Source organism: Balaenoptera ricei, chromosome 2 (genome assembly GCF_028023285.1).
Source record: "Balaenoptera ricei isolate mBalRic1 chromosome 2, mBalRic1.hap2, whole genome shotgun sequence".
Lineage (NCBI taxonomy): Eukaryota > Metazoa > Chordata > Mammalia > Artiodactyla > Balaenopteridae > Balaenoptera > Balaenoptera ricei.
In genome coordinates, this window is record NC_082640.1 from 33,027,888 (window position 1) to 33,053,706 (window position 25,819).

Here is a 25,819-nt window from a genome sequence, read left to right on the forward strand (position 1 = left end):
TCACAAGAGTCTACCAACGGGGAAGAGGAGACAGAAGAGTTAGTGATGGAGATGTGACCACTGGAGTAGAGCTCAGAATGATGTAATTGCTGGCTTTGAAGCTGGAGGAAGGGGCCACGAGTCAAGGAAAGTGGGCAGCCTCCTGGAGCCGGAAAATGCAAGCAAACAGATTCTCCCTTAGAGCCTCTGGAAGGAGTGCAGCCTTGCTGATACCTTGACTTAAAAACCCATTTGGTCTTCTGACCTCCAGAACTCTAAGATAATAAATCTGTGTGGTTTTAAGCCACTATATTTATGGTAATTTGTTACAGCAGCAATAGGAAATGAATACAGCACAACCTCTGAGATGATCAGTATTTGCCACCTAAGTGTTGGGAAGCCACAGAACTCTGCAGAACCAGAGGTGTAACTTTGACTTTTTCTGGTGGCAATGGACATTCTGGGGAATCTGATGAGATCTTCACCTTGGTCAGTGTTTCTTGAATCCTAAAACTCTACCCTGTCTACAATGAACCCACAGAGGACAAAGGTTCCATCGAATGCAGTTTCGGAAACACAGCAATGAAAGTTCAGCACTGTCCCCAAGTGCGAATAGTCACTGAGACCACATAGCCATCCCAGTTATAAGATGGCCACACACAGGATCTAGAGTATGCATTTACATTTATAATGAAATGAAAACAAACAGTTAAATTAAAACAAAACATAGAAAAATGGCATACCATTTTTTCAAAACAGCATATATAGGAAAATACACACAAGGAGGGTTGGAAAAACTTTCCTAAATGAGAAATGAACTAGAGGGTTCTTATACTGTTAGGAAACATTTTGACTTCCCCCAAATGGTATCTGTCTGTACCTCTTCATCCCAACAGTCATCATCTGGTCCAGGGCCTCATCTCTTCCTGGGAAGTCAAAGGTCAGGAGGGAGGCTGACATAGGGATGATTTTAGGTGGATAGAAGGGAAGTTAAGGGTGCTCCCAGCTCTCATTATTTTTTCATGGTAAAATGGAACATGAGTGGTGCCTGAGCTATTTTTGGAGATGTTTTGATAAAGAACATAATCACCTTGGAGCTGATTATTATATCAGAGACAATAAACTAATAAATAGTGTTTATTGGTGCATCATATTGTATAAAATGTCTTCTTGGCCAACCAGACACGCCAGTCATGCTTCAGCCTCAGGGCCTTTGCACTTGCTGTTCCCTCTGCCTGGGATGCTTGCTTTCCTCCTCATGTGGTTTGCTTGTGGTTTCCCGAATAGGTATTTGGGAACTTCATTCAGCTGTAATCTTTTCCCTGAGGACTTCTCTGAACATCTTATTAAAAATTGCATCCCCCACCCCTGGCCCCATGTTTTCTAACCCCTCCTCTATTTTTCTCCATAACATTTTCCACCATCTAATATACTATTCATTTTACTTATCTATTTTGCTTATTATCTGTCTCCCCACTAGAATATAAGCTCATGAGGGTAGGTGTTTTGTTTTTTTTTTTCTTTTTCTTGGTCTGTTTGAATACCCAGCTGTATTTCTTTTATTTATTTATTTATTTATTTTTAAGATTTATTTTACTTCATTTCTTTTTTTTTTTGGCTGCGTTGGGTCTTAGTTGCGGCGTGTGGGCTCTTCATTGTGGTGCGCGGGCTCCAGAGCGTGTGCTCTCTGTAGTTTGCGGCATGCAGGCTCTACTTGAGGCACGTGGGCTCAGTAGTTGTGGCGCGCAGACTTAGTTGCCCTGCGGCATGTGGGATCTTAGTTCCCCGACCAGGGATCGAACCCACGTCTGCTGCATTGGAAGGTGGATTCTTTACCACTGGACCACCAGGGAAGTCCCCCTGCTGTATTTCCAGTAGTTAAAACCATGCCTGACACATGCCAGTTACAAAATAAATATTTTTGAACAAATAGATGGGTGTCTCATTTGACCCTGTTAGTAATCCCAGGAGGAGGAATTGCTATCTTACTTTTCTAGGTGAGAACACCAAAGATCAGAGATAATAATTTACTTCCCCAAGTTTTCACTGCTGGGGTTTGCCTGCAAATCTTTTCTTCTTTATTTTTTATTAGAAAATCACATATTCCGAACATTTAACTAATACAGACCTAAAACAAAGGGAAGGAAAAAGCACTGAGAGAGAGTTTTTATTAACATTTTGGTATATAGGGTGTGCATATAGACAATTTTACATCATATTACAATATGCCATTTAGAAGCACGCTTTTTTACTTAAGAATACATCATTAAAAATTAAACATGTCAGTATGTATATCTATGCAACATGGCTTATTAGTGGCTGCATGACATTTCACCATATTGGTGTACTGCAATTTTATATAACCAATTGTTAGCTACAAAGGTTATTGCTGATTTTTTCTTATTATAAGCAACATTAAAGAGAGTATTCATAGCACTTTTTTTTACACATATCTGATTATTTCCTTTAGATAAGTATTTACAGGTGTGGATTTTTTTTATTTAAATGATGTGCATATTTCAAGTTTTATGCAGATTACTTCCTGTAACGATCACACAAATTTCTCTCTCTCCAACAGTGCTTGGGAGGGCCCACTTTCCCACATTCTCCCCAACAGTGGTATGAGTCTTCTTAACCAGTACCAATTCAGCAGGCAAAAAATCCATAGCATTTTGGTGCTTCTTCACCTTAGAAAGAAAATATCATTTTTATTTTCTTTAGATGTATAATGATAAGGCAGTCAAACAAACTGCTGTTTCAGTTTGCTTTCTTTGTTTATTAGGATGTTGCCCATTTTTTCCTTTGCCTTTCTTTCTTTGAATATTGACTCCTTGTCTTTGGGGTGGTTCATTCTTTCGTATTAATATTTAAAGTTTTCTATAAGATGCAAAAAGTTTCTGCATTCTATTTTTTTTTCAATTTCTGTGATGTTTATTGACATGGTAAGTCACGTTCATTTATCCAAGTTGACGAATCTTTTTCATCGTGATTTCAACTTTTGGAATCTTGTGTGGAAAATCTTTTCACAACTTCAGATTATTTACTCCTGGCTCAGATTTCCTTCTTTACATTTAATCTGTTATTTACTTTTGTATATGGCAAAGAATGAGAGCTAACTTAATTTTTTACCAACTGTTTAACTGATTTTTCTAATAATACTTAACTATTAACTATTACTTAACTATTCAGTAACATGCTTTACTGAATAAAACATTATTTTCTCATTGACTTGAAATGCCACCTTCCTGATAGAATGAATCCTTAGCTACATTTGGGTATGCTTCTTGGCCTTTTATTCTGTTCCATTGATTTACCTGTCAAATTATACTTATAGGAGCTTTGTAGTAGGCTCTAAAATTTGTCTACCCAAATAGATTGCCATTTCGACCCAGAATTCTTAACTAATTAAAATAAAGCAAATAACTATTTAACGTTCCCTTTAACACACGGGCCTCTCACCATAAAAATGCAAAAGCAGCAAAACATAATAAACAACAAAAAACTGTCGTCAATTTTCTTAATAGTTACCTTTACAGCCTTATTTATAAAAATTTTCTTTTGGCTCCATTTTGACAGGTCGAAGTGGGAACTTGTTTATCTAGTTTTTAAAATTGATGTTCATTTTAAATTAGCACATATTTTTTGAAATGCAGAGAAGTACAGAAAATAACCTAAAAGATGTCCACGTACCACAGAGATTAAATAGGTGTTAACATTTTGTCATTTTCGCTACTGTGCTTTTTTTTTTTTTTTAAAAGAAAAGAATATGTGGTAGTTCAAGTTCTACCTGCTCCTCCTTTTGTTTAATCGCCAGCTATTCACCCCACTGGAGAAGGAGGATTCTGTCCCTAGGTTTATGGGGATGGTCACCTGACATCTGACTCTGGAAGATGAGACTGACAGCAGCTTGTTAATCACATAGACTCACAGTCTGGGGGGAGGACACAGCACATCACACAGGGCCAGACCGGGGTTGACTTGGGAGCAGAGTGAACAAGCAGGGTCTGTCAGGGGCAGGCTTCATAGTAACAAGACGGTGAGGTGACCCCTGGTTCCTGTGGGAGGACGTGATTGGCTTGTTTGAATATCCCTGGTCTGGCAGGGTACCAAACCTCCTACCCAGGGATAAGTAGGAACCGCCTGGTGCCTTTGATGAGGATGGTTATTTGGCCAGGGGATCCTATCTGTGGGAGCAGAATAGGGAGAGGAACTTGTGGCTAGATCATTCGAGACCCTCCAGGTTTCACCAGATGTCAAGACAGCACATAATATTGGGCCTTAATTTTAGGCCTTAAACCACATTTTTCCTTCCCCTTCTCTCTCTCCAAAGGAAACCACTCTGCCAGACATGGTATATGTCATTTCCATATATGTTTTTATACTTTCCTTTTTATATATACATCCCTAAACATTCTATTTTTTTTTTAAATTATATCAATGATATACGTCCATTTGCAACTTTCTTTTTCCATGCATTTTTATGTTTTTGAAGCTTATCCTTAAATTTATTTTAAATAAATGCATTCATATTAGCTGCTGTGTATTATCAATTATTTGAATAACCCCAAGTTTATCTTTTCCCCCACTGTACTATTTTACTATTAAAAAGTGTTTTAATAAACAGTTTTGCCTCCTTCTGAGCCCATGTGAATGGTTATCTCTGGTAACCATAGATAAACAACATAACCAGAGGTGGATTTGGATGGCAGTAGGATTTGTTTATCTTGAGCCTTATCCATATTGCCAAATCACTTAATGTTTGCCAGATGCTAATACGTATAACATGAGATAGATACTATTATCATCCCCATTTTACAGCTGAGAAAACTGAGACAGAGAGACCAATAACTTGTTCAAGTCACACAGCTGGTAACTGGAACAGCTTGGATTTAAACTTGGGCAATTTAGCTCTGGAGTCATGACCTTTAACACTTATGCCATTCTGCCTGTAACAGATACCAACTATATTCTGATTTGGTTTTGACTGATACTATCTTATCCCATCTGCATACTTTCATCCTTTCTGTGACAACATGTGTAGGTATGTCTGTTATAGGTAGCATTTGATTGCAATATTTAAAAAAATTTTTTTTAATCCAATTTGAGAGTCACAGTCTTTTAACCAGTAAATTTCACCTATTTACATTTACTCTGTATGTTGTATTTGGAAATATTTCTGTCATCTTATTTGTAATTTTTACTTGTCCTAATGTATCTTTGCTTCTTTATTTCCCACTTTCCTACCTTCTATTAATTGATTGAATTTTATTTATTCCATGTTTTCTCTACACTGGTTCAGTAGTTTTACCTTAAGTTCTACAATTTCTTCCTGTTCTGTTAGTGGTTATCCATAAATTTTTTCTAATATACATTTTTTTACTTAACATTAAATGTATTTAACATCCCTTTTCTCCTCTGGAGAATACAGGTAATACTTAGAGAGTTTTAACCCTGATCATTGCCCCTTCCATTTTACCTCTAAAATTAGTAATTGTTTTATACAGTTGATGTGTTTAGAATTAACTATATGTTTACCTCTTTCCTTTCTCTGGATTCACTTTCCTTCTCTCTGAAGGAGCTTCTTTAGTAGCTTTTACAATGAGGAGTGTGAGTGACAAACTGTCTGAAATTATAATTTTTTCTTTATTTCTGAATAATAGTTTATCTGGTAATAGAGTTTTAAAACTATAAGTTATTTTTCCTTAACACTTTAAGGATTTTATGCTTATGTCTTCTGATCTCTATTTTTATTCTTTAAAAATCTGTTTTTAGTTTTACCCTTTTCTAGGTAATTCACTCACCACCTTCCCATTTTAAGGCTTTCTTTTCGCTTCTGATATTTTTCAATTTCAGTATGATGTGTGTTGGTGTCTAAGGGTGAATTCATTTTTGTATGCCTTATTTGGAGTGTATGTTGCACTTTGAGAATTCAAGTTTTTAATTCTGGAGCATTCCCTAGACATTATCCCTTTGATTATTGACTTTCCACCATTTGTTCTTATCTTTCCTGGAACTCCTGTTAGACATTTGTTAAAACTTCTCCTTTGCTGTATGCCTTTTAACCTCAATCTCATATTTTAAAAATCTTTATTTCTCTGCACTGCATACTGCTAAATTCCCTTAGATATATCTTCCAGTTCACCAGTTTTCTCTTCACTTATGTCTAATATGTTATTTGATCTGTCCATTGTGATTTTTATTTCAATGATGATTTTTAATTTCTAGAAGTACTGTTTCATTCTTTATCAGATGCATATGTTCATTTTTTCACATCTTCTTTAATTTGGATTTCCAAAATGTTTAAATATCTTTACTTATTTAAAATATACTTACAGCTTTTTAAAGATTGTTTTCCATTTTGTGATGTTCTTGAAGTTCTAATCCTCCTGATTATTTTGTGTCTGCTGACTGTTACTCACTGTTGTGTATTTCCTCTTGTGTGTTGTAATTTTTAAAAATAGTATTCAACGTTAGTGTGGCTTCTTTTCTCTTTGGGGCACCCTTGATTGTTTGGAGCAGTTTTGCACTTGTTTTGCTTGTATCCAAGGATATCACCAACATAGAACCTATTTGCACATTAATTTCTTAACTCAAGAGACCTTAAACCATCCAGCAACATAAATTGAGCCCTAACATATTTAAGGCATCAGCCCTGTTTTACATTCTAAGCCCTGTTTTACGTTTTACATTCTAAGCCCTGTTTTACATTTAACCAAGAGCCCAGGCAGAGGCTGACAAGTTTCCTTGCTTCCTGTGCTCTTAAGCAGATTTTCCCTCTATTTCATACTCTCACTTATAGTTAGAGAATAGTCCTTAAAGGGTCCCATCTTTCTGCAGACATCTTTCCCACTCACCATCTCATGGAGGGCCACTTCTATTCTAACTTAGTACAAACCTCCTGCCCCAGCTCCCCCAGAGCAGCTCCATTACCAGCTCTGTGATTTTCAATCCTTTCTCTGTTTCTGGCACCTGGACATTTACCTTGCTCTCTTGCAAGCTTAGCTGCACACATTAAGAAAAAAAATCATATTTTATCCAGCATTTCTAGGTGTTCATAATGTGAGGCTTGTCCCATTTTCTAAGCTTGCCTTCTTGCCAGATCTGGGAAATGCTTCATGTCTTGATTTCTCAATCAAGGGCTTTGCACTAGGGTTGAGCTCTGTGGGGATACATCTTGCCAAAGAAGAGCAAAGCCCCCTTCCCAACTCTATGCTGCCCTCTTTAGCAGCTTTGTGGAGGAAAACTGCCATTAAGAGAGAAAGGGGTCGCCTTTCAGTTTGAAATGTATTATAGGTGACACAAGGGGAGGTAGAAATTCCCATCCATAAATTTTAGATTCCTAGGTGAATGCCTTCCTTTTGTAGTTTCATTGAATCCAGAATTTCACTGAATCACAGTAGCATTAACCACCCTGGAAAAAAACAAAATCCAAAACGACAAGCCAGGTCAGTATCTGGGCTGGAATTACACAAATGCTGCAGAGAAATGCTCTTTACTGTGCTTTTCGTGAGTGTAAAGTGAGAACATTGTGCCCACATTCCATCTTGGCCCATTATTTCAGTGTTGGAAAGATCAATATATCATGGCATATGGGAAAGCTTTAATAAGAACACTTCAGGGACTTCCCTGGTGGCGCTGTGGTTAAGAATCCGCCTGCCAATGCAGGGGACACAGGTTCGATCCCTGGTCCAGGAAGATCACACATGCTGTGGAACAACTAAGCCTGTGCGCCACAACTACTGAGCCTGCACTCTAGAGCCCGAGAGCCACAACTACTGAGCCCGCGTGCCACAACTACTGAAGCCTGCTCGCCTAGAGCCCGTGCTCTGCAACAAGAGAAGCCCCGCTCACCGCAACTAGAGAAAGCCCACGCGCAGCAACGAAGACCCAATGCAGCCAAAAATAAATAAATAAATAAATTTAATTAAATTAAAAATTTTAAAAAAGAAAGAACACTTCACAACCGAGTTTTGCTAATCCAGCTCAAGGTTGGTGTCATTTGTTCTCATCAGATTTTGGAGCTGTTGGCAGAAGGGAAGATGAAACCTTTAAGGGACTTGGTGGAAATGAAATTCAGAGAGCTTGTCTTCTGTCCAAAGATTCATGCAGCAATCCTGCAAGTTATATCCGTAAATCGTGTCCTTTTCTTCTCCGTTTTGATCAACATCCGATGTCAAGGCTTTGAGCAGTTAAAAATGCAGAAGGTCATGAAAAGGTGGACATTCACTTTAGCCTCATACACTGAACAGCTACATTTGTCATAGTTGGAGCATGACATGAGAAAGACACACAGTGTCATGAGGTAGTGGGAAAAAAATCCGGCATCTGTTTCCTGCCCTTCCCAAACCTACAGACTGCTGTGTGGTGGAAAGAGCCATGGACCTGGAGCTGGAAGAGCCTGGAGTGGTCCTCCTGGCTGTGTATGCGCAGGAGGCGTTGCCAAGGAAGAGAATGTGGACCCCGGTCTGTGCGTCCTGTGGGCGAGTGCCCACCTGAGCCACAGGCCCGGCCCCTCCAGCGCCTGCTCTGTTGGTGCTCCCAGCTCCCACTGCCCGTGAAATCGAGTCCAGATGCCCCAGCCCAGATTCAGCGCCCTGCCTTCTCTAGATGCCCCCTGCTTGCCCAGCTCCACAGTCAGACTCTGCCCCGCTGCACTTTCACGCCTCTGCCCTTTGCCCTGGAATCTGCCCTCTGTCTCCTTCCTCCAGACCATGAAACAGCCTCTTCCTCCTCAGTCTTCAAGGCCTTTGCAGATGGCGCCTCCTCTGCGAAGCCGGCCTTTCCCTGTGGCTGGGATTCTTCTCACTCCTTCCGGGTCCCCAGCTTCTTGTTTATGCTTCTCTGGCACCTGACAGCCAGGACTGGTGTTTCTGCACAGACACTTGTGAAAATAGGCAAGGTGTCAGAAGCCCTGCATCCTGCGTCCGATTCTGCCACTAACTCTCCATGTGGCTTTGGAAAATGATGGCCCTGGGCCCCCTTTTCCAGTTTGTGAAGGCCAGGGGCTTAGCCTGGGTGCTCACCGTGGTCCCTTGCACAGTGCCGTGTACATGCTGTTGCTCAGATGGTTTGTGAAGCTCCGAATGCCTGCAGAATCTTCAAGAAGACCCGAGGTAGTTGCCTGGGGTGGGCATCAGGTAGGTGATGAGGTGGGGCCGGTCTTAGAGTGACGTGTGATAAGGGGGCTGAGAGGACACCCCTGTTTATTCTGAGTGGATAATTCCAACTTCTGGCCTTCAGAACTTCCTCATGGAATCAGTTTATGAACTTTCCTCTTATTTAAAAAAGAGATGAATAAAGAACTTTGTGCACAACTTGTTCTTTTCCTCTTGAGGTGTAATCCAGAGAGGCAGTAACTCACGGGTTTAATGCGGATCCCTGAAAGCACGTGATTGAGGACAGAGTTTTCTACAGTGGGAAACTAAGTCTTTTTTTTTCAAATAAATTTATTTATTTTATTTATTTATTTTTGGCTGCGTTGGCCTTCGTTGCTGCGTGCGGGCTTTCTCTAGTTGCGGTGAGCGGGGGCTACTCTTTGTTGTGGTGCGCGGGCTTTTCATTGCGGTGGCTTCTCTTGTTGCAGAGCACGGGCTCTAGGTGCGCGGGCTTCAGTAATTGTGGCATGCGGGCTCAGTAGTTGTGGCACACGGGCTTAGCTGCTCCGTGGCATGTGGGATCTTCCTGGACCAGGGCTCGAACCCGTGTCCCCTACATTGGCAGGCGGATTCTTAACCACTGTGCCACCAGGGAAGCCCCTAAAAGTCTTTGAAGAGATTGAAAATGTGAAAACTAGGGAGGCCAGAATGCTGCTTTAGGCACAGGTGTGTTTTGCTCTCTCTGTAGAATGGAGTCATTTCCCCAAAATGCTCACGTAGTCCTACTTCCTAACCTGCAGGAGGCGCTGTGAGGCATAAACCCACGGAAACTACTAGATTTCCCACTGCCACCGCTGTTCCATGAGCGACTGCTGTCGTTTGTGGAAGGGCTGTCATTGGGGGGCACTTTATTAAGTGCTGTGCATGAGCTTGTTAATTAACCCCATTGTTACAGGTGAGGAAAGTGAGGTTGGGGACTGTAGGTGACCTTCTGGAGGTCATGTAGCTGGTGATGAGCAGGGCTGGAATCTGTGTGCCCATCTTCTCAACCTTTAGGTTGCACTGCCTCTCACAAAACCCAGCCCCTTTACTTTCTTTTTTTTTTTAAGCTCAGTCAACATTTTACTCAAATTCATTAAAGACTTGAAACCTTTTTTAAAATTAATTTTTATTGGAGTATAGTTGCTTTACAATGCTGTGTTAGTTTCTACTGTACAGCAAAGTGAATCAGCTATACGTATACATATATCCCCTCTTTTTTGGATTTCCTTCCCATTTAGGTCACCACAGAGCATTGAGTAGAGTTCCCTGTGCTATACAGTAGGTTCTCATTAGTTATCTATTTTATACACAGTGGTGTATATATGTCAATCCCAATCTCCCAGTTCATTGCACCCCCCTTCCCCCCTTGGTAACCATAAGTTTGTTCTCTACATCTGTGTCTCTATTTCTGCTTTACAAATAAGTTCATCTGTATCATTTTTCTAGATTCCACATATAAGTGATATTATACAATATTTGTTTTTCTTTTTCTGACTTACTTCACTCTGTATGACAGTCTCTAGGTCCATCCACATCTCTGTAAATGGCGCAATTTCATTCCTTTTAATGCCAGCCCCTTTACTTTCTAAATGGGGTTTCTCAATCCCTCAGTCTGAAACCCCACGCTTCAGAAATACCTGGGTGGCTTTAACAACTCCCGAGATTCGGGACACCTCCCAGGAATTCTGATTTAATTGGTCTGGGGTTGGGGGGCCAGATCTCAATATGCTTTAAACCATCCGAGGCAAGTCTTTCCTGTGTGAGAAACACTGTTACCAAGGCGCGGACAGAGGCCCGCTGAGCACCGAAAAGGGAGCAACTGATTCCAACTGAGATCAGTGAGAGGTTGGGGGAAAGCAAGGCTGTTGGAGGCGGGCCCTGGAAGGGAAGCAGGGTTCCCAGGGTGTGGGCAGTGAGAGGGCACAGGCCTCCCTGGGGGAAGTGCAGAGTGGACATAGGAGATGCAGGCAGGGGAGGCCTGGGCTGTGGGGACTGAGCTGGGCGGTCAGTTGGGGGCCACTGGGGTCCTGATGGGTCTGAATTCCAGAAGCCCAGCTGCTCATGGGCTCCCCAGGCCGGACTTCCTGCCCCTGGGGCTGCATGCACGTTACTCAGCAGGTGGCTCCCGAGTGCAGGGTGGGGTGGGACCCTGCCAGCCACCTCTCAGCGCCTTAACGGGGGACGAGGGGGGGGCGTGTTCTCCTGCCCCGGGAGGGGCTGTGCAGCCCTGTGAGTGGTGCCTGCCGCCTCCAGGTGCATCCTGTGATTCAGCAGAGACTGGTCACTGCAGGTGGTGTGCTGGGGGTGGGCGTCCAAACGCCAGGGAGGGTGGCTCTGCAGATGCCTTGGCCTTTCCCTAGATGCACATCAGGCTGTCCTGGGAGGTTAAGAATGTTCAAGCCCTGAGGGCTCGGCTGAGAGAGCCCAAAGAGAGAAGGGGTGTGGGTGAGAGAGGGTGTGTGCCCATCCACGTGGGTGTGGCAGTGAGGGCGTGTGCGTGTGTACTGTGGCCGAGAGTTGTGTGTGCGGTTGTGTGTGTGAGGGTATGAGTGTGTGTGTGTGTGTGTGTGTGGGCGTCGCTGTGTGTACACACACATCCATGTTCCATGGCAGGTTCACTCAGCCCCCAGAGTTTTCGGGCTGATGTTCCCTCCTTGCCCTCTTGTCACTGAGAAGAGAGCCTGGGCTTTGGCCTTCTCCAGATTCGGCTTCAGGTCCTGCTCCTCCGTGTAATCCCTCCGGCCTCATTTTCCTCACGCCTCCGGTAGAGGGTGCAGAGTGGTGGTGCCTCCCTCTCCAGGCTGTTGCGGACATTTCCTGTAAAGCCCCAGTGCATTCTTTCATGTGTTTGTTGGCCATCTGTATGTCTTCTTTGGAGAAATGTCTATTTAGGTCTTCTGCCCATTTTTGGACTGGGTTGTTTGTTTTTTTGATATTGAGCTGCATGAGCTGCTTGTAAATTTTGGAGATTAATCCTTTGTCAGTTGCTTCGTTTGCAAATATTTTCTCCCATTCTGAGGGTTGACTTTTCATCTTGTTTGTACCCTGAGAAAACCATAATTTAAAAAGAGTCACATACCACAGTGTTCATTGCAGCTCTATTTACAATAGCCAGGACATGGAAGCAACCTAAATGTCCATTGACAGATGAATGGATAAAGAAGATGTGGCACATATATGCAATGGAATATTACTGACCCATAAAAAGAAACGAAATTGAATTATTTGTGGTGAGGTGGATGGACCTAGAGTCTGTCATACAGAGTGAAGTAAGTCAGAAAGAGAAAAACAAATACCGTATGCTAACACATATATATGGAATCTAAAAAACAAAAAAATGGTCATGAAGAACCTAGGGGCAAGACGGGAATAAAGACACAAACCTACTAGAGAATGGACTTGAGGATACAGGGAGTGGGAAGGGTAAGCTGGGACGAAGTGAGAGAGTGGCATGGACATATATACACTACCAAATGTAAAATAGATAGCTAGTGGGAAGCAGCCGCATAGCACAGGGAGACCAGCTCGGTGCTCTGTGACCATCTAGAGGGGTGGGATAGGGAAGGTGGGAGGGAGGGAGACGCAAGAGGGAAGAGATATGGGGATATATGTATAGGTATAGCTGATTCACTTTGTTATAAAGCAGAAACTAACACACCATTGTAAAGCAGTTATACTCCAATAAAGATACTAAAAAAAAAAAAAGCCCCGGTGCACAGGAGGTGGTCAGGCTGCGGTGCCTGTCCCACTCAGCCTGCCCCCTCCACCAACTCACATCTGTCACTTGGGGCGATGCTTTCGCTCCTCCCACAGCATATCCTCATCCCGGGCCGTGGTCTCCTGGGGCCCTAGCCCAATGGCAGACCCCAGGCAACTCACGTTCCCTCTCCTTCCCTCAGTTTCCTCATCTGTGAAACGGGAGTGCTCTTTGCACACCACAGAGCTGTTTGTGTGGCCAGAAGAGGTAGCTGCCAGGGGCTGCGTGCTGCAGGCCGGATCCTGTTACACTGTCACAGGGCCGAGAACTCTGCTTTTTCCTTCGAGCCCCTCTTTTGCTCCTTAGTCCTCTATGGCTTTCGTTGGCATATTGTGGAAAATCTACGTGGAGTTTCTCTATGGTGATTAATCATCACAGGCACACACACCAGGCATGTGGCCATGTGCCCATTTGCACAGGGGCACCTGCCTACCTTCCCGGCCATTCGTAATTCCCTCCATTTCAGTCTTAATAGAAAATGACTCAGGTTTAGCAGATCACTTGTGTTTCCTTTATTCACTTCAGGAGACACTGGGCCTTGGTTTTCCGAGTTCTTTTTTGACCTGGGATTAATACAGTTTTAGCCACGCAAAGTAGAATAGAAAGTTGAGACAGTCTCGCGGGAAAGTGGGGTCTTGGGTTTTTGCGGAGGCCCACGGGGTTGGGCTGCAAATCCAGCTCTGATGATTCTCGTTGCGCCTAGTTGCTGCTTTCATTGCTCCGTGCCTGTTTCCTCATCTGTCAGAGAGAGTAATAGTGAAAGAATCCTCCTAAGATTGTTATAAGAATTCTAGAAAAGAGTATCTCTGAAAGTGCTTTTTGTCACCAAACTATGAAATATGATGTGCATGAGTAGTAGTTGCTCTTCCCTCAATTACATTCATTTGTCCTCCACTCTGGTTTCTGTGCCTATTTATTTCCTTGCAGATCAAGCGTGGCAGGTTGTCCCTACCTGTAACAAACCAGAACATCCTGACATGCAGTGCTTCTATCACACGGATTGGGCGGCTGGGGCAGGGCAGGGAGAGCTGCGTGGGGAGACGTGGGTTTTCTGTGACTTGAACAGAGGCAGGAACAGAGCCTCTCAGGGCTTCATTGCCTTTTCCATACAAGAAAATCCAAACCACTGGTCTCTGCATGTCCCCGCAGACGTTCGTGGAGAGAGCTCACTAATGCGTATAGATGCCCATTGGGAGCACTGCCCTCAGGGTGGAGAGAGACCCCATGGTCCAGAGCAGCTGAAATTTAACCCCCCCACCAAAGACGCTGTTTCCCTAGAAAATAGGCTAGCTGTGTGTGGGCTGAGTCAAATTTAAAATCAATAAGTCAATCATCAAAATGCCTTTTCTAAGCAGGGTGTGACTGGGGAGGGTAACGTGTGTGATTTGATGTTTCCTTGTAAATCTCAGAACCTGGGTCCATATTTATCCATGAGGAGCTTTACTTTCTCTTAAGCTTTGTTAAGCTTTCGGTTTGATGTTTTTCATTTTTCCATCCAAGATATGTTAATGTAGATTTTTCTTCCCATTTCAAAATAAGGTTAGTTATTGTTTGGTGATTACAAAATAATATGTGGTCATGGTAGGAATTTTGGAAAAGAAGGGAAATTATAAAGAAAATATTAGAGTTACCTATAAAAAATAAGAACTGTGGTTGAATGGGAAAGGGCAAGGGGAGTGTTCTAGATCTTTGTAGGGGTTTTGCTTATAACACAGGCATATACATTTGTCACAACTTCAGCAAATAGACACAAGTTTTGTGCACTTCATTGTATGTAAATCTTATATTAAAAGAGAAACTGTAAACAATTATTGGACTTGGGTTAATTATATGCATGGTGAAATCTTTAGGGGGAGGTGTACTGATGTCTGCAATTTAGTTTGAAGTGCTTTAAAAAAAAAGATGGCTTCATGAGGGGTAGATGGATAGATATGTGATAAAGTAAATATAGTAAAATGTTAATGGTGGAATACAGATGATGGTTATATGAGTGTTCAGTATAAAATTCTTTCAGGGCTTCCCTGGTGGCACAGTGGTTAAGAATCCACCTACCAATGCAGGGGACACAATGCAGGGTTCGAGCCCTGGTCTGAGAAGATCCCACATGCCACGGAGCAACTAAGCCCATGGGCCACAACTACTGAGCCTGCACTCTAGAGCCCGCGAGCCACAACTACTGAAGCCCGTGTGCCTAGAGCCCGTGCTCCACAACAAGAGAAGCCACCACAATGAGAAGCCCTCACACAGCAACGAAGAGTAGCCCCCGCTCACCGCAACTAGAGAAAGCCCGCGCCCAGCAACAAAGACCCAATTCAACCAAAAAAAAAATAATAAGTAATTAATTAGAAAAATAAAATTCTTTCAACTTTGCTGTATGTTTGAAAATTTGCATGATAAAATATTGAGAAACAAAGATGACTAATTCAGAAAGAAAATGCGTATTTACAATCCAGAGGTAACCACCATTAACATTTGAGTGTATATTATTTTCTTTCAGTTTCATTTCCAAGAAGATATAATTTTATATAATTAAGATCTTACTACATAACAGATTTATTTTCACATTTTTCACTCAGTATTGCACCACAGTTTTCTTTTGTCGTAAAAAGTCTTCAGTGTGTAATTTTATAATTAAGGTACAATTTACATAGCTAACATTCACACATTTTAGCACACAGTTCTGTGAGTTTTGACAAATGCATAGAGGCATGCAACCACCACTCCAGTCAAGATGTGGAATAGTTCCATCATCCAGGAAAATTTCTCTGTGCCGTTTTGCCAGCACCTTGCCTCACATCCAGCCCCGGGCAGCTACGGATCTGTTTTTCAGAATATTGTTAAGATGGAACCATATAATAGGTAGCCTTTGAGTCTGGCTTCTTTCACTCAAGCACAATACATTTGAGATTCATCCATGTCATTTACAAGTACTGGTAATTTGTTCCTTTTTGTTGATGAGTAGTATTCCATTGTAAGGATGTACATTAATATAATTTTAATGTTTGTAAGAAATCATCGTATATGGTAACCTGTTTTATTTATGCATTCTCCTAATATTTGGATATTTAAGATGTTTTATTTTTTCACTATTATAAATGCCATTGTAATGAACATCTTTTTTTTATGATTGTAACTATTTTAAAAAAAATTTTTATTGGAGTATAGTTGATTTTACAATGTTGGGTTAGTTTCAGGTGTACAGCAAAGTGAATCAGTTGTACATATACATAATGAACATCTTTATGCAAAATCATAGTCAATAATTTCTTTAGGTAGATTACTGGGAAGCGAATTACAAAGTATATTATAAATATTTTTAAAGCACTTATGACATTTTTTAAACATTAAAAAGTTTTTCCTTGCATTTCTTTATGTGGTTCATAACCAGCTTGACTTAAAACTCCACGGGTGTTTATAATCCTTTCTCCCCCGCTTCTCTGTTTCAATATTGTCACCCCGTAGAACTGATCCGAAGTTTCAGTGTCATCAGCGAGGCTTTGAAATTCTAAATCATGGAGACCAATCAGGAAACTTCCCTCTTCTTGGTGAAGATCTTGGAGGAACTGGACAGCAAGCAAAATACCGTTTCCTACCAGGACCTGTGCAAATCCCTGTGCGCCCGTTTTGATCTGTCCCAGCTCTCCAAACTGAGAAGCGTGCTCTTCTACACGGCTTGTCTTGATCCCAATTTTCCAGCCACATTATTCAAAGACAAGATGAAATGCACCGTGAACAACCAGCAATCGAAGAAAATCATGGTGGCGGCAGATATCGTGACGATCTTCAACCTCATCCAAATGAACGGGGCTACGGCCAAGGAGAAGCTCCCCAGTGGCCGGCAGAAGATGCGCAAGAAGGAGGCGTCCTTTGACTCGGGCCGCTCGGACACGGAGCTTTGCACCGCGGCCGAGTGTGAGTCCCTCAGCTGCGAGCTGAGTGACCAGCCTTTCAGCCGGGGCTACCCCACCCGCCAGTCTTCCAAGTGCCACAAGATGGATTGCAAGGACTGCCCACAGTTTGTACCTGCATCCGAGCCCAACTTCCTGCTGGGGGTCAGCAAAGATGTGAAGAACCGGGCGGCTTCCCTGGACAGGCTGCAGGCTCTGGCCCCGTACTCGGTGGCCAGCCCTCAGCCCTGCGAGATGCAGAGAACCTACTTCCCCATGAACATCGAGAGCGAGTCCATGTCCGATCAGGACTCCCTGCCCCTCACCCAGGGCATCAAGGAGACTTTCATTTCTAACGAGGAGCCCTTCATGGTCCAGTCCTGCGTCCAGAAAAGGAACATCTTCAAAGAGGACTTTCACAACCTGATGACTGTGTCCCCCGGGTTGGCCAGCCCCGCTAACAAGGCTGAGGGCGAGCACGGGAAACCCCAGGGCCGAAAGGAGTCCCACAAGACACCCTTCCCCAATCACAGCTTTGAGATGCCCTACAACAGCCAGTACCTGAATCCCGAGTACTCCCCTGTTCCTGACAAAAGGCGGGCAAAGCACGAAAGCTTAGATGACCTTCAAACCTCCACGTATTTTGGACCCACTCCAGTGATGGGGACCCAGGAGGCCAGGCGCTGTCCGGGGAGGCCGGGCAAGCAGACCCCCTGGCCGGCCAAAAGCTGGAGCCTAAACACCGAAGAAGTTCCTGACTTTGAACGGTCCTTCTTCAGTAGAAATCCCTCCGAGGAGAAGCTCCGCTATCCAAATCCCAGCAGCCAGACCCCCAACTTCCCAACCCCAGACAGGCGCCCAGCTTACCTCATGCCGCAGGAGCAACAGCCAATTCTCCCCATCGGCTACGCGGCCAAGCCAAACGGGCTCAAATCTAAAGAGATCTCGTCCCCCGTTGACCTGGAGAAGCATGAACCGGTCAAAAAGTTTAAAGACAAGAGCATTAGCTGCACCAGCAGGCAGCTCAGCTCAGACACCAGTAGCGTGGGCACCCAGACTGAGCAGCACGTCCTGGAGCCCAAGAAATGCAAAGACTTGTGTGCCTCTGGGCAGGGCAAGTACAGTGACAGGCACGCCATGAAGCAGTCAGATGACGACTCGGAAGTTGTCAGTGATGACATCAGTGACATTTTCCGATTTCTTGATGACATGAGCATCAGTGGCTCGACGGGAGTGGTACAGTCATCCTGCTACAACAGCACAGGATCTTTGTCTCAGCTTCACAAGTCGGACTGTGACAGTTCACCAGAGCACAACCTAACCAAAATCGCCAACGGGCTCCCCAGCAGCAAAGGAGAAAAGGGCAACCGGCCTGAAAACAGTCACCACTCGGAAGAGGAGTTGAAGACCAGCGTGTGCAAACTGGTCCTCAGGATCGGTGAAATTGAACGGAAGCTCGAATCGCTGTCGGGTGTCCGCGAGGAGATCTCCCAGGTCCTGGGCAAGCTCAATAGACTGGATGAGAAGATACAGCAGCCCGAGAAGGTGAGTGTGCAGATAGATCTGAATTCCTTGACCAGCGAGGCTCCATCCGATGAGAGCGCCTCTCCCCGGATGTTCCGTGCACACAATGGCTCCCACGGGCCCAAACTGGAGAACTCGGCCGACTGGTGCTGCTCAGACGCCAGCGGAAGCAACAGCGAAAGCCTTCGTGTCAAGGCGTTGAAAAAAAGCCTCTTCACCAGGCCATCCTCCAGGTCCCTGACGGAGGAGAACAGCGCCACAGAATCCAAAATCGCCAGCATCTCCAATTCGCCCAGGGACTGGCGCACCATCACTTACACCAGCCGCGTGGGCGTCGGAGAGGAGGATGTCAAAGACAGAGGCCCCGGGGAGAGTAAGGACTGGCATCGAAAATCTAAAGAGGTAATAATGCACGTGTAAGCTCGCGTAACTAGGCAGCAGCCTTACTATAGCCCTGGTCTGTTTCCAAGCCTGGAAGCTTACATTACACGAAAGAGAGGCCTGCCTTTCTTGTGCTCGTAATCCTTCCAGACTTTCCACGTTAGAGCAGAGAGGACCGCATAGCCTGGTGGTTGGTCCCACCCAACTGTCCGTCAGCCCGGAGGAGCACACGCTGCTGTGTTGCCGATGGGGGAAAGCATGGCTCAGATATTGGACTGGTGGTTCGAGACCTGATTTTCATAGAATGGGGAACATGGCAGAGCAGACGAGCATCACCAAGGATTTCTTCCTGTCCTTTCTGAAAGGGCAGGATGCAGGCAAAGAAAAGGAGGGAAATGACTTAAAAGCGAGCTAGCTCCTATGGCCCTTTCACGTACTGTGTGGCATGCGTGGTGTTCCTTTTTAAAAGTTTGAGTTTTTTCCATTTTAAGATCAATAGATGATTCGTAAGAAAAGAAGATAAATTAAGGGAATTATTCACAGTTCCACAGCCCAAGGATGGCAACTCTTAATATGATGTCTTTCTTTGCTTTTGAGGTTTTTTCCTACACAGTTTTATGGGAACTTGAGCGTTTTTGCACCTTTTTTTTTTTTTAAACATCTTTATTGAAGTATAATTGCCTTACAATGGTGTGTTAGCTTCTGCTTTATAACACAGTGAATCAGTTATACATATACAATATGTTCCCATTTCTCTTCTCTCTTGCATCTCCCTCCCTCCCACCCTCTCCATCCCACCCCTCTAGGTGGTCACAAAGCACCGAGCTGATCTCCCTGTGCTATGCAGCTGCTTCCCACTAGCTATCTATTTTACATTTGGTAGTGTATATGTGTCCATGACACTCTCTTACCCTGTCACATCTCACCCCACCCCCTCCCCATATCCTCAAGTCCATTCTCTAGTAGGTCTGTGTCTTTATTCCCGTCTTGCCACTAGGTTCTTCATGGCCTATTTTTTTTTTTTCCCTTAGATTCCGTATATATGTGTTAGCATACTGTATTTGTTTTTCTCTTTCTGACTTACTTCACTCTGTATGACAGACTCTAACTCCATCTTTATAGTCAGCATCTTTCTGTCAGTGCTGGAGTGAGCACACACGCACATACTCACATTCTTTCTTCTTCTCGTCCCCTGCAGTAAGGAGGATTTGTTTCAGCGGTACTTGTGGCTGCTCTTCTTCCTTCTAAGTAGGTTACATTGAACCCTTTCTGGCCAAAGTGATGCCATTTCAATGTGTTGCTCGTCTCAATTCCCTTCCCTGATTCCAAAGGTCCGTGGACAGACCACGGGGCCTCCTGAGGGCTCGGAGGACCAGTCATCAGAGAGGGAGTGAAGAGGTGTGGCTGCAGACATTGAATACAGAGCAGGAGGCGGAGTCCCTCGAATGCCAAGAAGGGCAAGCTTAGAAAATGGAGCCCTAAGGAAGTTTTCAGGGTCCAAAGCAGGGAAAGAGAGTAAAATAAGAAGTGATTTTTTTCTGATCTCAGAGGAACCTCTGGTACCTGTGCTGGCCACCGTTCTCTTCGGTAGCCACTTGCAACGCGTGGTGTTGGACAGAAATCAGAATATATTATGTGCTGACACTCTGACAAGGTGCCCAGCTATGGGTCTTCTCCTCTGGCACTGCTGTCGTGTCAATTAGCTGCCAGAGTCTGGCCAGGTTCCTGGAGCCCTGGGTCTTAGGTAGCATTGAAAATGGCCATTTAGAGCACTCCAGTGGTTTGGCACTTCTGTAGATATATCAAGTTAAACTGAACTAGCCATGCGTCCAACCTATAAAATGTCAAAGCCCCCAGAAACCAACAGAAATAAGCTTGAGAAAGATCCCTTGAAATGCACAGCTCAAAGTTGCTAGTGTTTGGGGTGAGCCGTCTTCATTTGGCCTCCTTCTGTGACCTCATTTCTCCCTCCCGATGTGTGGCTCTCACCATCCCTGAGCTGATGCCTGCCATGGTGGTGATCAACCCTGGGGCCCTTCTGAACTTTGGTCCCAAATCTCAAACTGCTGAAGGCCAGCTCCCCCAGATGTCTGCCGTGGGCTGAAATCTACAGGTCCCAGCTAGATTTTCTGTTCCTTCAAAGCCAGGTTTCCCTCTCCCTGTACCCATTCTGGGGTCGCCATTCTAGCCATTCCCCAAAGTGAAGGGGCGTCTCTCATCTCTGACTTCCCTCTTTGGCTCTCTCACATCCAGTTGGGCTACTCGACCCTGTGGATTTATCTTCTGTGATGTTTCTTTCTGCTTAAATCCACCCTCCCTCCCCCAAGTCTAGGCTCCTACCACCTCCCACCTGGGATTTGGGGGCACATGTGTAACTGGTCTCTCTCGCCCATCACCCCCCCCCCACCTCTGCCGCCACTTCCATCTCATCCCATCCACCACTGCTCTGCTCCCTTTCCTAAAGCTCCACTCTGGGGTGTGCAGTGCCTCCTGTTCCCAACTCCTCCTTGGCTTCCCTTTGCTCAGCAAAAAGTTTCAAGCCACTCAGCCCGGCCACTCAAACCCTGGGCATGTCATGTCCTTCTCCCCAACAGGAGGGCTCCAGTTCACCCGGACTGGGCCCTTCTCCACCTTGATACGTCTACCTGGTTGTCCTCAAAAATGCCACCCTCATTCACTCAGTCACTCATTCAGCAAGTACTGATGAAGCATCTAGGATGGCCAGGCCCCATCCCACTGTCGAACCTTTACTCACGTGATTTCTCCATCAAGAGTTTCCTGTCCAGGGACTTCCTTGGCAGTCCAATGGTTAAGACTTCACCTTCCAATGCAGGGGGTGTGGGTTTGACCCCTGGTCGGGGAGCTAAGATCACACATGCCTCGTGGCCAAAAAATCAAAACATAAAACAGAAGCAATATTATAACAAATTCAATAAAGAGTTTAAAAATGGTCCACATCAAAAAAAAAAAAAAAGTGTCCTGTCCACCTCCTCGGTGCTGATCTAGACACAATTCCCCTCAAGGCCTCTTAATTCATAAGCCTCTGAAAGCCTCCCAAGATTATTGCTGGTCTCTGATCTCCTGCCTTTCATCCTCTTTGTTCAGACAGAGTAGATACCAACCTTTATTTTAAAAGTATCTTAGGTATACATACCGACTGCCATGTTAGAACGCAAACGCCTCCATGGTAGGAGCAGGGAGGCAAGCGTGGGCAGCGGGTAACTTTCCATCTCAGAAGCGAGAACAAATTCAAATCCTGGCTCTGCCACTTCCTGGCTGTGTGACATTGGGCCAGTTCCTTAACCTCTCTAAGCTGAGTTTCCGCATCCACAGCGGGGATTATAATGTTATAGCCTTGCCGATGTTCTCAAGAAGCTGAAATGGGATATCGCGTGTTCAGCCCCGAGCACAGCAGGAGACACACACAGTCAGCCCTCAATTAATTGTAGTTATGATGCCTTGCTGTTATTATTGGCACCTGCTCTGCCCCCAGCTCGGCACGGGCCCTGCATGCCGTGGGAGCCCTCTGAGTGTTCGGTAGCGGTGATGAGTAGAATGAATAAAATCAGTGACACCTTTTAGAAGATACTTGGGTTTGATGAGCTAGAAAATAAGAGGACACCTCACTTTCTTATTTGGATTTGGCCAAGTAGTTTATCCTGCTTTCCCTGTATCAGCATCAGCGGTCTTAATGGTTTGGAAGGGCTCAGAGTTACACTGTATTTGAGCAAGAGCTGATGGGTCCAGTTTGCTGGTAGCTGGGAGTGTGCTCCTGGTCCCCGTGCACGTGTAGGATACACACACTCCCACTCATACACGTTGTCTCATCAGGTGCTCACACATAAACGCTCCCTGTCCTGACACCCTAACCCTTTCTCCTCCTCTTGCTTTTCCACACTGTCCCTCACTTGTGTTCTTATTTTTCCTTTTTCTTTGTCTGTTGCTCACACCCACAGCTCTTTGGCTGTTTGTTTCATGTGCACGACTCCATGGTGTTGGGATGTCCCTTTAACAAAGATGGGCGTGCCTTCTCCTTGGTGGTATGATTTTGCTGAGCGGGCGACTAAAAGGTGTTCACTACAGTCCCCTGCCTTCGGGGAACTCAGTCCAGCGGAGGAGACGGACAGACAGACAGGCAGTTACAGTTCAGTGGGACAGTGCTGGCCGCGGGCTCCGTACGCAGTCTGAAGGGGTCACGTAGATGGGCGCTGACCCGGTCTTGGTCAGGGAGCACTTCTGGAGGAAGTGACATCTATGTGGAGATCTGAGGGCCTCAAGCTAGAAGTAGAAAGTACCAGAAGACTCTAGTTATAACAGGGTTCGTGGAGAACGGAGCCCCCTTTGTTCGGGTGGAACTCAAGGACTGACAACGTACGTGATGCCAGCGGTGCTGGGCACCTTCCTGCCTCCAAACTGTGGTCCAGACGGTTCCCTTGTCCTGAAGGCCACGCAGAGGTCTCTGAAGATCACTAGAGGCTCCCACCACGTGCTTCCTGGCTTGGCTTCTTCCATCCAGAGAAGCAGTGTGGCATCAGTGGTTTCAGCCAGCTCCTAGGGGGAAGGACCCCATATCTTTTACTCCTCAGTACCAGGTAGAAATTGGTAAGAGAAAGAGGGGGCAGTGACGTCCCTGGCAGTCCAGTGGTTAAGACTCTGCACTTCCATTATAGGGGACGCAGGTTCGGTCCCTGGTCGGAGAACTAAGATCCCGCATGCCACGTGGTGCGGCAAAAAAAAGAAAAGAAAAAGAGGGGGAAGTACTATGCAGTGGTTAAGCAGAGCTTCTCTGAAGCCAGATGATAGATTTAAATGCCAGCTCCTCCCGTTAGCAGCTGTGCACCCTGGGGTAAATTACTGAGTCTTTCTGGGCTCCATTTCCTTACCTGAACAATGCGTGTTAATAATAGTAGTCATGGTATGAGGGTAAGATAAAATCATCTCTTCCTGGCATAGAAATGTTGGGTCATTTGAGTATTATCAATGTCATAAGCTTTTCCTAGTAAATTTCCCCCAGTCCAGATATTCCTTCTATTTGCTCGTGAATAACTGCATGTTGCTACCCGGGCAGAGCCCAGTGATGGAAAGCTGGTGTCTGCCCACTGGCACTGTGGGCTCTCTGATGGCATCTGTGTCTCTCTCTGGACTCCTCTGTGCCCCTCTGCAGGCAGACAGGCAGTATGACATGCCCCCGCCGCACCGACTGCCCAAGCAGCCCAAAGACGGCTTCCTGGTGGAGCAGGTGTTCAGCCCTCACCCCTACCCCGCCTCCCTCAAGGCCCACATGAAGAACAACCCTCTGTACACGGACATGCGGCTGACGGAGCTGGCGGAGGTGAAGCGGGGCCAGCCTTCCTGGACCATCGAGGAGTATTCTCGCAACGCGGGCGAGAAGGGCAAGCTGACAGCCCTGGACCTGCAGGTGAGCCTCTCACTGCCCCGGGTGGGGGGAGCCCAGCCACACCCTGGCGGATGCAGGAATGGATAGCGGATGCCCTAACCAGCCCGCTCCCTCACCTTCAGCTCCCTGGGTCCCCACCATGGAATTCTGAACCTGCATACATCGTAGAGCAGAGATTTTTCACGAGGGGATTGATATTTTGCTTATTGCTTTGTAAACATGTAGCAGTGGGAATGCTTGATCGATTGATTGATTGACTTTGGCCATCCGATTTGCTAACGATGCGTTTAAGACTCCATACCAAGTGCAGATTCTCGTATTTGCTCACAAGACCTCAGCCCAACTGTTTAATGAAACACAAGCTGATTTCTCCTTCCACATGTAGCACGTGGGATAAAAGCATATTTGTGGGAGCCGAGCTATGGATTATGTTTCCATACGGAGCAGTCCCAGGTAAGCGCCATCCCCAGAAGCTCTGTGAATACAGTTGTGGCTGGAGGGCATGTTTTCTGTTCGACCACAGGCAGGGCTGGGTTTTGGCCACTTTCATTGTGCTGGGCAGTTCCACCTGGTTCCATCCACACTGCGTCTTATCTGTGTGTCCGCATCACCTCGGGAGCACAGGAAGTACCCTGTCCCCACCTGCCAGCTAGCTTTGTGGGCAGCGAGGCTATCATCCCAACGCCACCACTCACGTACGGGTCCCAGCAGGTCCACACCACTTAAAGGGCAGTTGGAGAGATGCCAGTGGGGGGTGGGTATGGCTAGGTCTCCCCTGAAATGGCCTCTCTCTAAAGCCAAGAGGGCTGCAGGAGGTGCAGTGCAGTGGCGAGAAAAGAAATGTGTTTTCCCGCAGTGTGGGTTCTAAGCCAGGGTTCCTTTGCTGTGTGGCCTGGAATGTTCACCTGTTTGAGCTTTGGTTCCCTCACCTGTTAAATGTCCATAATAATATCTAACTTTCAGAGTCACTGTCAGAAATGAAAATAATGTATTTAAAGTACCTGGCATTAAGAAGGCACCGAAAAGGCATTTTGGCGCTGATGAAATGATGCTGAAATCGATCAACTCTGTACGGGGCTTTTTATCACGGTCTCTCGCTCAAGGCACAGTGGCCTGCAGGCGGGAGTGATGTTGTTCATCTCAAGTTTATAAATGAGGAAATCGAGGCCCTGAGAAGCACAAGAACTTGCTGCAGGTCTGACAAGTCTAAATTCATACTGGACTATCCGGCAATAAGACTCCTGCACTTCCTCCTATGTTGCCTTTCCACCATGTCATTTTTCTGTTGATGACAGTATAGTGGAGCTTCACATCACACAAATGACTGCAGTGACATTTGTTTATGTTGGGCCCTAAATGACAGCAATTATGGGAAGGGACATCTCTGGCCAGATCTTGAGAGTCAAGTGGGTGGTGATATCAGGACCACCCCAGAGGTACTCCTGGCCCCTGTCACCTCCTGCATGTTTTGTCCCCATGCCAGCTGCATGCCACTTGACCCTTCAGGCCACGTCCTCTCCTGTCACCATCCTGCTGGCAAGCAGTCTAGATAGGATTTGCTTCTCCTGCAGGAGGGTCCCACTGCTCTGCTGCGGCTACCACACTGCAACCTGTGGGTATTAGGTTGCCACGAGCTGCAGGCGAGTCAGAAAAGGCCCAGAGGTGTGAATGGCTCACCTGGCTGGAATAATCAATGTTTCACCAGTATCATGGGATGACCTTGACAGGAGCAGATTAATTGAATGAGTCATAGACT

At 45.4% G+C, this 25,819-nt stretch overlaps 1 protein-coding gene across 3 annotated transcripts in view; it reads left to right on the forward strand.

Moving 5' to 3' along the window:
* MINAR1 (membrane integral NOTCH2 associated receptor 1) overlaps positions 1-25,819 on the forward strand; it is a 38,572-nt gene that overhangs the window by 7,886 nt on the left and 4,867 nt on the right. For 2 of the 3 annotated variants that reach the window (XM_059912309.1, XM_059912308.1), the window contains exons 2-3: positions 16,336-18,686; positions 23,830-24,084. In XM_059912309.1, coding sequence (XP_059768292.1) covers positions 16,386-18,686; positions 23,830-24,084 — 2,556 coding nt within the window. In that variant the 5' untranslated portion in view covers positions 16,336-16,385. Of the gene's footprint in view, positions 1-16,335; positions 18,687-23,829; positions 24,085-24,448; positions 24,517-25,819 lie in introns of those variants that run through there. The other variant, XM_059912310.1, reaches the window with a different exon arrangement.